Source organism: Ursus maritimus, unplaced genomic scaffold (genome assembly GCF_017311325.1).
Source record: "Ursus maritimus isolate PB19 unplaced genomic scaffold, ASM1731132v1 scaffold_2, whole genome shotgun sequence".
Classification (NCBI taxonomy): Eukaryota; Metazoa; Chordata; class Mammalia; order Carnivora; family Ursidae; genus Ursus; species Ursus maritimus.
Window position 1 is genome coordinate 96,254,308 of NW_024424452.1, and position 16,684 is coordinate 96,270,991.

Genomic DNA, 16,684 nt, shown 5'->3' on the forward strand with positions numbered 1-16,684 from the left:
AAGGGACAGAGGTCAGCCCCTTTAAGATGTTGATTTCACAGAAGGCAAGCAGAAAAGACCTAGTTAATACTAGACCCAAAATGAAATTAAAAATGTCTTCTGGGAATCACAGCAATGATGGGAACCTCTGAATCATAATGACCCAGTGGGAAGGACTTCGGGAATGGCCTATCCCCGGAGAGTCCACAGGAGGGCAGCAGTGCTACACCGTAGAAAGACTGACCAGTTTAGTGCACCCTTTTCTGGATGAGACTGGAAATGATGAAAGCAAAATTAAGCAGAAGAAAAATGACCTGCACAGGTAGTCGACTTTTGTTTCTGGGAGTCAGTAGACGATGTTAAATCCTGCTCTTGAGTAGAAATATGCAAATGCTTAAAATACATAAGAAAGTTCATTCTTGGTGAAAATGTTAGCTGTCAGACATTACTGAGTTTTCAAATACCAAAACTGCCTATTTTCTTTAAAGCTAAAATATTCGGAAACAATGGAAATTCAGATTCCTGCCCATCATATGTCTCTATCTCTCTTCAGCTTTCTTACAGAGACTCTTTGGTAGCTACCTTAAAAGCTCCCCTGTACATTTTATGCCGATTTAAACAATATTCTATAATCTCAAGGAAAAGCCAAATACAATTTAATAAATTGTTTTCTTTATTTATGGACAACCTAATTTTCATCCAGTGTTATCAGAAAGATTGCCCCGTTTTTTCAAACCACAAATAGCCTTGTTTCGTTAGGCCACAATATCTTCTGTCTCAGACTGCATTCTGATGTAATAGGCTCAATTTGAAGAACAGCATCTTGGGGGCACCTGGGTGGCTAGTTAGGCCTCTGACTCTTGATCTCAGCTCAGGTCATGATCTCAGGGTCATGGGATAAAATAAATCTTTTAAAAAATAAAAAACAGCATTTTGTAAATAGAAGCCTTTACCTCTGTCTTTATGAGTTTATATGTAGAAATGGCCTGTGGAGCTTGAGAATCGCTAAGGCAGAGGTTCTAAACCTTAACTACACATTAGAGTCACTTGGGAGGCTTAAAAAAAATCCCCACTCCCAGGCCATAGCCCAGCTCAATTACAGAAGAAAACCCAGAGGGGTGGGACCCAGGCATCAGTAAAGCTCCCCAAGTGATTCCATGTGGAACATGGTTCAGAACACTGAGGCCTGATCTCAGACACTTAACTATCTGATTTAATTCAAATCTGCAAAACGACCAGGAAATTTTTTTGCGTAAACAAAAGCAAACCCTATTTCTCCTTCAAGGAGCATGCTAAGCAACTTGGACATGATGCCGTAGGTCATGTGCTGTGACCCAACGCCCCTGGGCAGGACAGGCAGGGGCTGGGCTGGGAGAGGAGTCCTGACACAGCGAGCGCTCTGGGCTGCGAGGGGCAGGAGTGGAATGCTTAGAGAAGCTGGGCCCCGGGGACAAGCACATGTCCTCCGAGATAAAGCACGCTGGAAAGAACGCATCATCGCAAGTGAAAATTCTCCAATCTACATTTTATTTTTTACAACATTTGAAGATCCAGTTTTCAAAAAATGAACAATAAAGACCCTGACACATGGGACTTCTGATTTCACGGCAAATACATTCTTACAGTTTTAACAAAGTTTTAAATTTACATATGCTTTTTTATGTCATTACAGAAACTTTCCTAGGGAAAACTGTTTTCCTCTTAGGTTAGGAAATTGACAAGTTGTTTGACAAAGAGCATAATTTATATTCACGCATCTATGTCAATTTCCCATATAAATCTAGTAAAATGAAAAAACTAAATTTGAAGCAGAAACTATGATACAAGTCCATCTATTTTCAATACATTACAATCTTTGGTTGAAAAGTCTTCCTTTCAGCTTGTTACAAATCAACAGTGCCCCTTCAAAGCAAGTGTGAGGTCCCTGAAAAGTGTGTGACAATGGGGATGGTCCAGCTTCCCCTCCGTACTTCATTCTGGATTCCTGTTTCTTTCTGCTCAAGCTGATCTTCCCGAAGTCCCTCCCAGATCCCAGAGGGAAGCAACAGGTACAGTGCATCACAGGCGTGCCTTTATCTGTCAAACAGTACTTACTCTGACCCACGCTGGATTCCCAACCACATCCTTCTCCAGGCAACGTTTCTTTGGCCTAACTTGCGCCACTAAATGTGAAAGTGCAAAACGAAACTTGTACAAGTGTCACGTGTGTTTGAGTGGCTATCCCTCCTCTGCCCCCTGGGCTTCCCTGGAAGAGACCCTGCCTGGGCTGAGGCCACAGAGGCCACAGTCTGTCCCACCTGAGCATCGGGGCTACCCCAGCTGTTGCCTTTTCCTGCCCCTTTGCACGACCGACGACAGGCACAGTTTCCTTCTCTGAAACATGTGGCTTAATTTTTACTCTGCTTTTAGCACGTAAGGTGTGCTGTCCCTACACGCTCAGATTCTGTTCCAACCTGAGGTTATGTGATGGATACGTTCCTGCAAACCTCACCCCTTTCACAGGACGTTGTCTGAAGGAAGACCTCTCTTTATTCAAGTACCGGGAGGAGAGGACCCATTGCCAGAAGTTAGAGTGGACTCTAATTTTCCTAAAGAGCAGAATCTTCTTAGAGAAAACTGCAAGGCCACAATGTTCACTGCAGCACCAGCCGGCATTCTTGCTTCGAGAGCGATGGCTCCCTGATGTACAGAAGTTTGCAACTGATTCTCAGTCCCTCATGCAGGTCTCAGACTGCTTATAGCTTCCTTAAATCACCGGGAAATTACAAATGTTAAAAAAAAGAAAACATACAGAGCAGAGGACCACAGGGGAAGGGAGGGAAAACTAAACGGGAAGAAATCAGAGGGGAGACAAACCATGAGAGACTCCGGACTCTGGGAAGCAAACTGAGGGTTGCAGATTGGTGGGGGTTGGGAATGGGGTAACCGGGTGATGGGCATTAAGGAGGGCACGTGGGGTGAAGAGCACTGGGTGTTACATGCAACTAATGAATCGTTGAACACTATATCAAAAACTAATGATGTACTATATGTTGGCTAGTTGAATAAAAAAAACAGATAGAATTCTACCCCATTTAGAGCATTTTCCAATCATATTCTTAGTTAAGGAAGTCAAACTTCTTCAAAATCTCAATATGCTGTGTTCCTCTTTTTAATGTGAAGGGCTGAAGGAGCATACGCATGTTAATGTATTTAACACTAAACAATCTATGAAACACATCTTAGAGTTGTTGGAAGAATGAATCTTAAGACTTGGCATTAATCTTTGAACAAATAGGATTTCAAAATCACTTTCTTTACAAAGAAAATGTGATTCATTTTGAACTGTAGTTCTCTAAATACGGAGATTTAATTTAAAAATTATTTCCCCACCTAAATACTACCAGGGATACTGTGCTGAGTTGCCCTATAAGTTCAAGTGTTATTTAAGGGCAAACAGGACAGAGGTTCACACCCAAATTCATCCCCAGTTCAAAGCAGCATCAAAGGATGGGGACTATACTCAAGCCACATTAAAATGTCAGCCTTAAGGCTTAGTGGTTGCATTCATGAAAATACAAGAACTAGAGAATAACTTGGATAGACCTTAAGATTTTAATTGGATCAAAAGATAAACTGAGGCACTGGTTTGTGGAAACCATTTGGCGCAACCGCTGTGCCTCAGGGGGTATTTATTCCGGTAAGTGCTGTACTCACCTCCGACCTCTACTTCCCTAAAGAGCAATTTACCCAGAAAACATCAGTTAAGTACAGAAATTAAATCCAGACGCCCATTTAGAAAATGGACAATTAAAAACATACATTTATAAAGCAAAAGTTCCTGATCTAGAAAGTAAAGGACTCTTCCACGTGTGCAGCTAGTCTCAGTGTAGAGACCATCCTATTCTTGTGTGTGTTTTTGATTCTTTCCAAAACAAGAAATAGAGCAGTATAATACAAAGTACTTAGTAAAGATGTCTTCATTTAAATTAAAATGAGGGCTTATGGGGAAGACTGCAGAGAAACACATGTAGGACCTAATAATGAAATTTTAAATTTGGCTCTGAGATGAAACTTTTGGAAAGGTAACACTTCCACCAGCCTCCGAGTTCAACAATTACCATAGAGCCCTCACTGTCAAGGAAATCATGTGTTTCACTAAGAGCTCTCCTAAATAACTAAGAGTAACATCACAATTTTATGGTAACAATAGACAGCTTTCTAAAATCTATTATTTGAGCCCAATGCTGTCCAAAGAAATATACTATGAGCCACATGGGTAACTTTACATTTTCTAGAAGCCATATTTTAAAAAGGTAAAGGAAGCTAGCGAAGTTAATTTTAATGTATTTTCCTTAACCCAATATACATGTTATTTTACATTTTTTGTACTAAGTCTTAAAGTCTGGTGTGTATCTTACAGGACAACTTACATAGGACTAGCCACTTGGAAGTCCTCAGTAGCCCCACGGGACTAGCGACTATTGAACTGGAAAACGCAGGTCTGGGCCCTGCCTTAGTACAATGACTAGACCGGACAGAGGAAAGCTAACCGTGAACAGGTCAGGGGTTCACCAGTCTGCGTGCCACAGCCAACCCTCAGGGATGCCTACCCAGCTAACAGCTAACCATGTCAGTTCTGGATACCCTAGTACTTCTCTTTCTGGGGGACGCCATCACATGAGCCGCCACTGTCACAAAAATTCACTTGGGATCGAGCAATTTCCCGAGGACAACTGTGAGCCGCTTTATACCGGGAGTTAGGACTGTCAGTGAATTCTCCGAGACTGCCATCTTCTTCTCCTTTTTGGAGTCAATACTTCTTTTGTTTGTGTAGTGGTGGAATCCTTTTCTTCAAATAGAATTTTAAACAGACTCCAAGGGAGGAGAAAGAGAAAAAGGATTCACCTAAATGTTAAGAAACTTGTATTTGATAGAACCACGAAGCAATTTAAAGATGGTGAAAATCTCACCCTGGATTACTAATTACAGATGTTTTACACGATCTTCGGCACCCATTACATGACCTTCAAATGTTTACAGACACCTTGAAGCTCACGACACACTGACATCTACCTTCCTGGTTGGCTTTAGCCTCAAAGGAATTCTAAGGGACCAAGAAGATTCACGGACTGGGGAGGCCCCTACTGCCACTTCCGGTCAGTATGTTCTGTCTTCCCTTTGCTCCTGTGACCCAGGACACCACTCTGCTTTCACCAAGAAGTCGCCCTTCCTATTGGCGTCTGTCGAGTCTCCTCCCAAACTCCTGAGTGTAATGTGGGGTGTCGCCTCACATTCTAAGTGGTGGGATACGTATCTCCTCTCTTCCCGGCTGTGTAGACACACATTCTGGCACAAAGAGATGAACACTTCCAATTCATCTCATTAGGACAGAGGGCAGTGAGGCTCAAAGGGCTAAAGGTAATGCAATTCAAAATTTTTCAAAATCTAAACTTTTTTGTTGGTTTCTTTCATATGCTAAAAAATGCTGGTAAAGGAAAACTAGTAAATGCTTTTAGAGTTAATATTTACAAGTTGAAGTTGAATGCAGTTATAAAATTAAATAAAATGTATTTTGGTTTTTGAAAAAAGACATTTTTCTTCCTTGCCCTTGAACAGATTCTAAATTTCTGTGCAATCTGTTTAGCCCTGAAACCATTTAGCCTGACGAGAATAACGTCAACTCTCTCTCACAGAGCAAGACTGTGTGAGGACAAAGGGGCCTGTCTCTCACACCTTAGATTTAGAGGGAATTCGCAGAGCGTGTGTCCAGTTCATGCAATGCCGTCTGACAAGTCGATTTTGTAGACATTTTCAGATGCGACTTGGTTCTCGCATCGAGTGCAGTTTCTTCCTGAGGCCCATCTGCTTGCCCCCGAGGGAAGACCTCTGTAAAACTGACTACCTGACATCCCATTTTCTGGGATGGATCTCAAGTTCGCTCTTTCAGCTAACTACAAAATCCTTTCTCATTTATTAGTTGTTTAAAGTATCGTGAAGAGTTTGTTGGAAGCTCAGGAATCTGAGACTCAAGTGGAGGAACGTTCCAGTTGATTTGATCCTTCGGCTTTTGCCCCAGGTCACTATACTCCCCGCCTGATCTGGCCACTCGATGGAGTAAATCCCAAACCTCTTAACAAGCTTCATTCAAGCACCGACGGCTTAAAAATTACAGAGTTACTGGCTCAGTCATTATTATAAACGTAGGTTTAAGTTAGACCAAATAATAAATATCCTCAATAGAAAAAAACGGGAAAACCGTTTCGTCACTGGGAATAAAATACATAAAGTATGTAAATAATTCTAATGGGCTTGAGCAAACTCTCGCTTCTCCGGGGACGATGTCACCAGAGTGGAGAAAATCATGCATTTATGAAACAAAATCACCACCCGTATGTGAACGCACTAATGTCAAGCAGATGCGTGTTTTCTGCAGCCGCACAGTCACGACAAGCCAGACAGGACTCAGGCCGCAGCAAAGCACCGGGCAGGGGCTGTGGGTTCCAGACGAGAAAGGAGGGCAGCAATGAGCGAAGAAAGGAACCCGGAAGGAAAAGGAAGGGGTGTGCAGGGGGGCCCATTTCACACGCCCCGGGATGCCATTCTCTTCCTCGCGGAGACTAGGGAACAGACGACCCTGGCTGAACCCTTCAGCGCGGGGCCACGATCGTCAACTATCCACGAAGTTTGTACTTGGGGACGGAGGCTGCAGAAGGGTAACCGTGTTCCCAGGTCATCACAAATACAAGTTTCCATCAAATCCATTTGTACCAAGTTTTAGCAGCAACTTGGGACGTTCTGTGCCTAGCGCCCTGCTTCCAGAGTTACCCCTAGAAACAGAGCAGGAACTGCACGCCCTTCCTAGTCTCGAGAGAAGCTTCCAAGGCAACAACACTCTGCTTCAGGGAGAATGTGATGGACATTAGGCCCTACAAAGAATCTAACAGAAATCTGTACTTTTTTAAACAGCAGCAAGGTAGAGGTAAATATTAGCCCAGACTCTTTTTCACAACACACTCATAGGAATCTTTAAAAAATCCAATTACCTTAAACAGGAGAAAATTTTGCCGAGCTTGATGGTGTCTCTTGCAATTTCAAGAATGTGAGCATATCCGTAACGTCGCCCCCTCTGGTTACTCAGAGTGCAGCCCAGGCAAGCAGCAACGAGGCTGGGCGCTCATGGTTAATTGAAAATATCAGGCACTGCACCAGACCTAATGACTCAGAATCTGCATTTTAATGTGATTAATGTGCACATGAACATTAAGAAGCATCGCTCTAGATTCTAACGGAGAAAGGTACTACCAACCTGCATCAGAGAGACTTCAGTGCTGAACCAACATAGAACCTCAAGAGTTCGATAACATAGTTCAATGTCTTGACGTGAAACACTCTAGAGAATCTAAAATTGATAAAGCCATTCTATAATACTGAATTTCTAACTCAGTATGTTCCTGTCATGAAAAGGGCAACATATATCCTAAAAAATTTCTACATACTTCCTAAATTAGCTCATAGGCATTTATGAATTTCCCCTCCCACACTATATTTTTAAAACTTTTTTTCTTCCAAATTATGCTACTATATATAGGATTAATTACATTGCACCAGTTAAAGATACATTTTCTGAAAATATTTAAAAATTTTATTATTGCAATTTGCTGTTTACAAAGAAAATGTAGATGGTAAATGGTAAAGTACTGCCTGTAAAAAAATTGAAAGGTAATTGATATATACCATTGTTTTACCTTTAGATGGACACATAATAATTTGAGAAACGTATATATTACAAAACGATCACAATAAGTTAATATCCATCACCACACAGAGTTACAAATATATTGTGTGTGTACACTCTTAAGATGTACTCCCTTAGCATCCTTCAAATATGTCATATAGTATTATTAACTATAGCCACCATTCTGTACATTACATCCTCAGCAACATAGTACATGCTGCAAACTGGAAGTTTGTACCTTTTGACCACCTTCACTCAATTCAACTGACACCCCTTCCCCCCATCCTTTCCCCACTCCGACCCATCTCGGCATCCACCAAACTTTTCTCTGTATCTGAGTTCATTTTTTTTAAGATTCCACATATAAGTGATATCATAAGGGATTTGTCTTTTCTCTGATTTATTTCACTTGGCATAATGCCCAAAGGTCATCCATATTGTCACAAATGGCAGGATTTCCTTTTTTATGGCTGAATAATATATCATCAGATAACGGAATCTATATAATGGGTTATAAAATTATATATAATATTGTACTATATATTTATATGTACAATATTCCATTATATATATAGTATATACACACACACACACACACCATATTACATTTTGTGGTGTGTGTGTGTGTGTGTGTGTGTATATATATATACACCATATTTTCTTTATCCATTTATTCATTGATGGATATTTAGGTTGTCTTCATGTCTTATTGTAAATAATGTTGCAATGAACACTGGTGTGCAGATATATTTTCAAAACTGCTATCCTCTCCTTCAGATAAATACCCATAAATGGAACTGATGGGTAAGTTAACTCTATTTTTAATATTTTCAGGAACCTCCATATTATTTTCCATATGGTACACTAATTTACCTTTCCACCAATAGTGCACAAGGATTCCCTTTTCTCATGATCCTCCCCAACATCTGTCATATCTTTTGGATAATGACCAGTCTAACAGTTGTGAGATGAAATCTTGGGGGTTTTGATTTGCATGTCCCTGATGTTTAGTGATGTTGAGTGTCTTTTCATACATCTGTAGCAATTTCTATGTCTTCTTTGGAAGAATGTATATTTATATTGTTTGCCCCCTTTTTTTAAAAATTGAGGTATAATTTACATATTAGTTTCAGTTGTACAACATAACTACGTGAGATTTGTAAATTTGCAAAGTTATTGCCATGAATAAATCTAGTTAACATTCATCACCATACAGTTATAATTTTTTTTCTTGTTATTAAAACTTTTAAGATCAGCTCTTAGCAACTTTCAAATATGCAATACAGTGTTATTAACCATATTACCATGCGGTGCATTACATTCTGAGACTTATTTGTAACTGGAAGTTTGTACCTTTCTGACCTTCTTCACCCATTTCACCCACCCCTACTACCCGCCCATGGCAACCTCTAATCTGTGCCCTGTATCTAGGAGTTGTTGTATTTTTTTCTTTTTTGAGACCACATATAAGTGAGATCATATGCTATTTGTGTTCTCTGTCTTACTGAACTTAGCAAAATGCCCTTGACGTCCATCCACGTTGTCGCAAACAGCAAGATTTCCTCCGTTTTTTAAGGCTGAATAATATCCCATTGCATACGTACCACTGTTTCATTATCCACTCATCTATTTTTTTTTTAAGATTTTATTTATTTATTTGACAGAGATAGAGACAGCCAGCGAGAGAGGGAACACAAGCAGGGGGAGTGGGAGAGGAAGAAGCAGGCTCATAGCGGAGGGATCACGCCCTGAGCCGAAGGCAGACGCTTAACCGCTGTGCCACCCAGGCGCCCCCCCCCCTTTTTTTTTTAAGATTTATCCACTCATCTATTGATGAACAGGTAAATCATTAATTCCATTTCACTATAATCTTTCTCCGAGGCTTTATCTAGTTCTTTCATTTGGAACAGATTCCTTTGTTTCTGCATTTCCCTTGACCTTGTTGGTTTCTAGGCGTTTGATAAAACAGCTCTCCCAGTCCTAAAGCAGCACCCTGGTGTAGGGGCTACAACTTACCATTCAACCCTGCCCTAGCTCTTGGCTGTCCATCAAACCTTTGGAATCGTCCAGCCTGCCTCCTTTTTTCTCAGTGGCTCTCACGAGCTGAGGACGTGCCAAGACTTCTCAGGGTCCCGGAGAGGAAGGTCCCAGTCTTCATCTAGGCTGACTGGAAGCCAGCCCTTGGGTGGCAGCTTTTAAAGCATGCAAATATACCTCTTTCGGCGGAATGCTGGGCAATGGACGTTTCTGTGTGCTCCCTCTGTACTGAGCCCACTGGTGGCAGCCAGTTAAGAACTGTTTGGTTATTCGCCACTGTCCTGCTGACCACCAGGGCTGGTTATCAAGGGATGTGTCCTGCAGGGAGCAGCCACAAAAGCTGGGGCATCAGCCGTGTACGCAGGCTCCTTTCCTAGAGACATGGACAGCCCGGGGCTGGGTAAAAGGAGAGTTTGAAGATGGTGCCTGTCAGTCTCCCAGTCTCTGCAGAGGATTGTCTTGGGCTCACTGACGTTGTGTTTCATTAGAAGCCTGTTCCTTGGCCCCAACTATGCGGATAAGCTAAAAGGCCTGTCGCAAAGACTGGGATGACTTCAGTCGGCCACCTCTGTGCTATGTCCTGGACTGGGCAGCTGGTTAACAACTGTTTCTCCATGCGTTACAGTCCTGTGTGACCTGCAGACGTGAGCCCCGAGGGCCACCAGACAGGTGCACGAGCTCCTTTTCTGGAGCTCCTGGCAATGCAGAGTCCGGCAGAGGGGCAGCGGAAGATAGCGTAGGCTCTCCAAGGTCTCCGGAGAGGACCGAAGCCAGCCGTGTTTGGATAGAAGCCTGTCCCTCAGGCCTCAGCGACACAGATACGCTAATAGGCCTCCTTCCCAGAAAGACGGGCGCATTTCAGACTGCTGCCTCTGTGCTGCGTCCTGGGGTGTGGCCAGTTAACGGCTCCTTCTCTGTTAGGGTCCTACAGGACCCGCAGATGTCAGCCTCCCTGGTCACCAGTGCCCGGCAATCAAGGGGGGCTCCCTGGGTGGCAGCTGCAAACACCAAAGCCCCAGATGTCGCACAAGCTCCCTTCTGAAAGATACCAAGCTGAGAGCCAGGCAGAGGGACGGCAGGAAGATGGGGCCTTCAGAGCCTCCACGGGCTTTGAAGAGTATTTCGGTGGGGTCCTAGGTGTGTGTGACATTAACGCCTGCCTTTCAGCCCAAAGCTTTTAAGACAAGCAAATAGGTCTCCTTCACGGAAAGACCAGGTGTTTCGATCAGCTGCCTCTCCACTGTCCCCCGGGGGGTTAGCTACAGTAAATCCACACGGGTACTTTAAGAACTGTTTCTCGGTTCACTATAGCCTTGTAGACATAAGCCCCATTGGCTTTCAAAGCTAGATGTGTTGTGGACCCATCTCTCAGGTGCAGGTGGGGTGCTGTGGGGTTCCAACATTTTGCTTCCCAGGAAGGAGCTCGGAGTTGTGGGTGGGTTACCACATTTGGGGAGGAGCTTACGGGGAGATCCTATCGCAGTCTCCCCTACCCATTTTGATATGCATTTTTTTTTAAAGTAGGCTCCACACCCTCTGTGGGGCTTGAATTCACAACCCCAAGATCAAGAGTCAGACGTTCCACTGACTGAGCCAGCCAGATGCCCCTTGATGGGGGTTTTTTATCCACCCAATGTGTAGGAGTCCATCAAATGAGTTTTCAGATCCCTTTCAGAGGGAACTGTTCTGTATGTAGCCGTAGATTCCGTGTGTATGAGAGGAGGTGAGTTCAGGATTCTCTTATGTTGCCATCTTAAATTAAACCACAGGCTCGGGTTACAAGACCCATTAATTGGTAGCTAGAGAGAGTTTGAGTAATACTTGTTAAGGACCCAGTAATTATTTTGATGCAGAGAATTTAAACAGAAAAGGAAAGTAAGGAGCAGAAATCTATTTTGGTTTGCTTTCTTGAGAAGTTATTTCTTTCTTTCTTTTTTTAAATATTTTTTTAATATATTTTTTTAAATATTATGTTAGTTACCATACAGTACATCCCTGTGTTTTGATGTAAAGTTCGATGATTCATTATTTCTACACAAAACTTTTGTTGGACTTGTAAAATTATTCCACTGACAATATTTCCTACTCATGCTGTTGTGTAGATGTAATTTAAAAATATACTACTGATTGAGAAATCCAATATGCATATCATGTGTTCTACAAATATGAAATCAAAGATTCAAATGAAGGCATTGTGGTTTAAAAAAGATAACCAATAATATTAAAAAGTTTGAATTCTTTATGTGTAAAGAATGTACTTTTTTTACACAGCCTAAACCAGAGGATTAATATAAAGGTAAAATGTATCATAAATCCATGAATACCAAGAGGCTTAAAATTACTAGTTTTTTAAAAAAATATTTTAATTATTTAATTTGTCAGAGAGAGTGAGAGAACACAGCAGGGTAAGTGTCAGGCAGAGGGAGAAGGAGAAGCAGGCTCCCCGCAGAGCAGAGAGCCCAATGCGGTACTCAGTCCCAGGACCCTGGGATCATGACCTGAGTGAAAGGCAGATGCTAGCTGACTGAGCCACCTAGGTGCCCCTAAAATTATTAGGTTTGATATTAAAGCTATTTCCAAAGCTACAAGGAAAGAAAATTACTAAAAATCACTAAAAATTAGAAATCTCAAAGCGCCTAATCTTGGTCTATGCTCTAGGATTCGTTCGAAGTCTTTTACTAAATTGAAAGACATTTCATTAAAATTTAATATTTAAAAACCCTATTCTCCCTAGAAGATATGTTCTTGTACACTTTTTTTTCTATTACAGGCCTCCCTTTTTTCAGTTTTATGATAAAAATAAAGTAATGAGGTACCTTATAAATCTTACCCCTCAGTAATGTTAAGTTTAATCCCAACAGTTTTACTGCGACCTTGTAAATTAAGAGAAGAGGGAAGTCAAACAGTGCTGCTTTTCCTTCCCCAGTTCAACAAGTATAAGTAACAATTCTACATAAAAACAAATCAAATTGCATATTTGAATGAGAACCTATGTACCTTCTTACAATTACCTAAGTTACACAGACAAATGGAAACTTTCATCATAAAAATTCCAAGGAATACAACTGTCCGAGTCTCCACAGTGAGCAGTTCTAAATTTAATCTTGGCCACTCGGCAAATCTAGGACACAGGGTAACGCTGGGTGGGGAAGGCCCCCCGTGGTCCGTGATTTGCTACAGAACTTAAATCTCAAATCCCACAGAAATGCTTCTTGCAGTCCTAATAGCTAGAGCCACTCTGCACAGAGTCCTCTGGCGACAGGGACAGTAAGAGCAGCCCGGGGTCGTTTCAGTAAACACGGGCAACGGGGATGGCGCGTTCATGCAGGCACAGTTCTGAAAAAGACGGCATGCGGGACAAACAGAAAGCTGCAACAAAACGATGCCAAGAGTGAGCAAGACCATGAGTTAGAAGGAACATGCTTTTATTTACCCTTTCTTCTCCCTTTGAAAACATCTATACAGGCAGGTGCAAAGTACCGCAAGGCCAACAACTGCAAGAGACCAGAAAACAAAGGACATAAAACTCCGAGAGCTGGTTGCCAAGATTCAAAATCTAGCAGCAGAAATAAACAAGTGTTGGTTACATTCCAGTGGTCAGAACATGTTATTTTATTTAAGCACATATCTACTTATATTCCGTCTGGACTCTCTACTATCTAAAGCCCATTCCCTGGAGTCACTCGAACAGTCCAGAGGAAGCCAGAGAAGAATCCTTGCTTAGTTTGGAAAATTACCCAAAGCATCTTTGGGACGCAGACTCATGACCACTCATCCCGAAGACAGGTAGTATTTAGGGTCTGTTACTAAGGGGACGCATACAGTATAAAAGAATATTCACCAGTAAAATGTAGTGTATCATATACAAGCTGCTCTAGACTGGTGGACTGCGTGTCAAGCTATATAAACTACAGAAGCTGAAACGTCATTTAAAAAATAATGCACGCCTTTGCAGTCATATTTTGATTTAAGTGGCATCCACGTTTGGGCTACTTACGAATGGTAAGAACAATCACAGCAATGATGCCTGCATCTGAGGAACAATGAAAACAGTTTGAAGACTGAGCACATAAGGTTCCCAGAGGATAGCTGCAGTTCAGTTTGACCAGATCATCTACACCGTACGGCAAAGCAGCTGCTCCTTGTCTAGTTTCAGCGGGAGCGCTAGCGCGTCCAGCTCGCTCTGATTGCGGTTCCCTTCTAATCAGATCCCAGGGTTAGCAGCCATCTTGTAAAACTCTTTTCACTGGAACCTGACTGTTCATTGTTCTGTGCTGTTGGGACTGCATCAGGTTGTTTAGTAAAGCTTACCAGGACTATCAGAATTCCCTAGATTAGAGGAAATTACCTACAGGTCTCCATACACAGCACCACCTACGTTTATCATATTATCTGGACTACTAAAATGGAAACTATAAATGTCAAATTTTGTGAAACTTCGTTCCTTCCTTAACTACGAATGATTGGAACATGATAGATATGTCCGTGTAGAACTCCAAGGCCTCATAATGCAGAGTAATTAGTAGCCAAAATAATACCTAATTCCTCAAAGTCTTCAAGTGATATTGGGTCGTTGGGCTCGGGATAGCCTAGGGAAAAACATGGAAATAAGTTAAAAAAGAAAGACAGACCAAAGCTTAAAGATCCATAAATTCTCTGGTTTTCTTTTTTGCCTTTGTATAAAACTACTTATAATTTCATTTTCCTTAATGTTTGTCAATCAAAGTGGTATCATAAATGATAAATTTATATTTGATGTCATCGACAATCTTCTTCCTGTCCACTGATATTTCCTGTGACAATATTTTGTGGTATAGGAAGCAAATTTATCACTACCACATCTTCAAAATTAGCCTGAATTCAACATGACTCTACTTAAAATTAAAAAATAGAGGAGGACTTTAAAATAATTTTTTGATCTGGAATAGAAAGACTCTTCAACATAACAAAAGCCACTTATGAAAAAACCCATGGCCAATATCATATTTAATGGTGAAAGACTAAAGTTTTTCCCTTAAGATCAGGAACAGGACAGGATGCCTGTGTTTGCCACTTCTATTCAACATAATATTGCAAGTTCATATCAGAACAATCAGTTAAAAAAGAAATAAAAAGCATCTAAATTGGGAAGAAATAAAATGATCTCTGTTCATAGGTGACATGATCTTTTACATAGAAAACTCTAAAGATACACACACACACACACACACACACACACACACACACACACCCCAGACCTGGTAAAACTAATAAATGAATTCAGTAAAGTTGCAGGATACAAAATCGACATGTAAAATGAATTGCATTTCTACACACTAACAATGAGCAATCTAAAAAGGAAATTAAGAACACAATTCCATTTATAATTGAATCAAAAAGAATAAAAGACTTTGGAATAAACACGACAAAGGAGGTAAAAGATCTGTACACTGAAAACTATAAAATATTGCAGAAAGAAATTTAAAAAGGCATAAATAAAGGGAAAGCAATCCCCGTGTTTGTGGATCGGAGGACCTACTAATGTTAACATGTAAATATGGCACAAGGCAGGCTACAGGTGAAGGGCAACACTTATCAGAACCCTAATGACGCTCTTTGCAGAAAAAGAAAAATCCATCTGAAAATTCATATGGAATTTCAAGGGATTAGGACTAGTCAAGGTAATCATGAAAAGAGAAAGCAAAGTTGAAAAGACTCATACTTCCTGATTTCAAAAACTTACTATAAAGCTACAATAACCAAACCAGAATGGTGCCGGCATAAAGACAGACCTACAGACCAATGGGATAGAAGCCACAAAATAAATCTTTGGGTATACAGTCAAGGAATTCTCCACAAAGGTGCTGACAACATTCAATAGGGAAAGAGCAGTCTTTTTCACAAATGGTTTTGAAAACTGGATAACCACATACACAAAAGGATGAATTCTAACCCTTGCCATTCACCAAATACAAAAATTAATCCAAAATGGATCAAAGACCCTAAAGAAATAAAACCCTTAGAAGAAAATAAGACTACATGCTTCATGATGTTGGATCTGGCAACGACTGACTGAATGTGACACCAAAAACACAGGCAACAAAAGAAAAAAACAGATAACTTAGACTACATCAAGCCTAAAAACTTTTGTACATCAAAGGACACTAATAATAGAGTGAAAAAGCAACCAACAGAATGGGAGAAAATATCTGAAACTCATATAATAAGGGATTAATATCCAAAATATACAACGAACTCCTAAAACTCAAAAACAAAAACAAAACCCACAACCCATCAAAAATGGACAAAAGACTTGAATAGACATTTCTCCAAAAAAGATATACAGATGGCCAATAAGCACAGGAAAAGATGCGCAACAAATTACTAATCATTAGGAAAGGGCAAATAAAAGCCACAATGAGAGTCTACCTCGTATATTACCTAACATACATTATGATGGTTATTATAAAAAAGCAGAAAATAATATGTGTTGGTAGAGGTGAAGAAATTGGAACTCTTGTGCATGGCTGGTGGGAATGTAAAATGTGCATCCTTTGGGGAGGACAGTATGATTGTTCCTCAAAAAAGTAAACATAGAATTATCATATAACCAGCAATTCTACTCCTAGGTATACAGCACCCCAAAACTGCTAACAGGGACTCAAAATTGAAAATTTTCAATTTTCAAGTTTATCACTGAAAACAGGATTCAAACACTTGAAAGCCAATATTCAGAGAAACATTACTCAATGTGGAAACAACCTAAGTGTCTATCAACAGATGAATGAATAAACAAAATATACAAAATAATGTAATATTATTCAGCCATAAAAAAGAATAAAGTTCCGATACATGCTACAAGGTGGATGAACCTTGAAAACATTATGCTAAGTGAAATGAGGCAGAAATAATTCCATTTCTATGAAGTATGTAGACTAGTCAAATTCATAAAGACAGAAAACAGAATGTTTA

At 40.7% G+C, this 16,684-nt stretch overlaps 1 protein-coding gene across 4 annotated transcripts in view; it reads right to left on the bottom strand.

Moving 5' to 3' along the window:
* Positions 1-2,921: 2,921 nt before the first annotated feature.
* Positions 2,922-16,684, bottom strand: part of LOC103672499 (membrane cofactor protein-like) — a 40,525-nt gene continuing 26,762 nt past the window's right edge. The window contains exons 8-11 of one of the 4 annotated variants that reach the window (XM_008701214.2): positions 14,272-14,322; positions 13,731-13,766; positions 13,167-13,227; positions 2,922-6,227 (exon numbers count right to left, since the gene is read on the bottom strand). In XM_008701214.2, the coding sequence (XP_008699436.1) occupies positions 6,173-6,227; positions 13,167-13,227; positions 13,731-13,766; positions 14,272-14,322 (203 nt within the window). In that variant the 3' untranslated portion in view covers positions 2,922-6,172. Of the gene's footprint in view, positions 6,228-12,200; positions 13,070-13,166; positions 13,228-13,730; positions 13,767-14,271; positions 14,323-16,684 lie in introns of those variants that run through there. The other 3 variants (XM_008701217.2, XM_008701216.2, XM_040636394.1) reach the window with 3 other exon arrangements.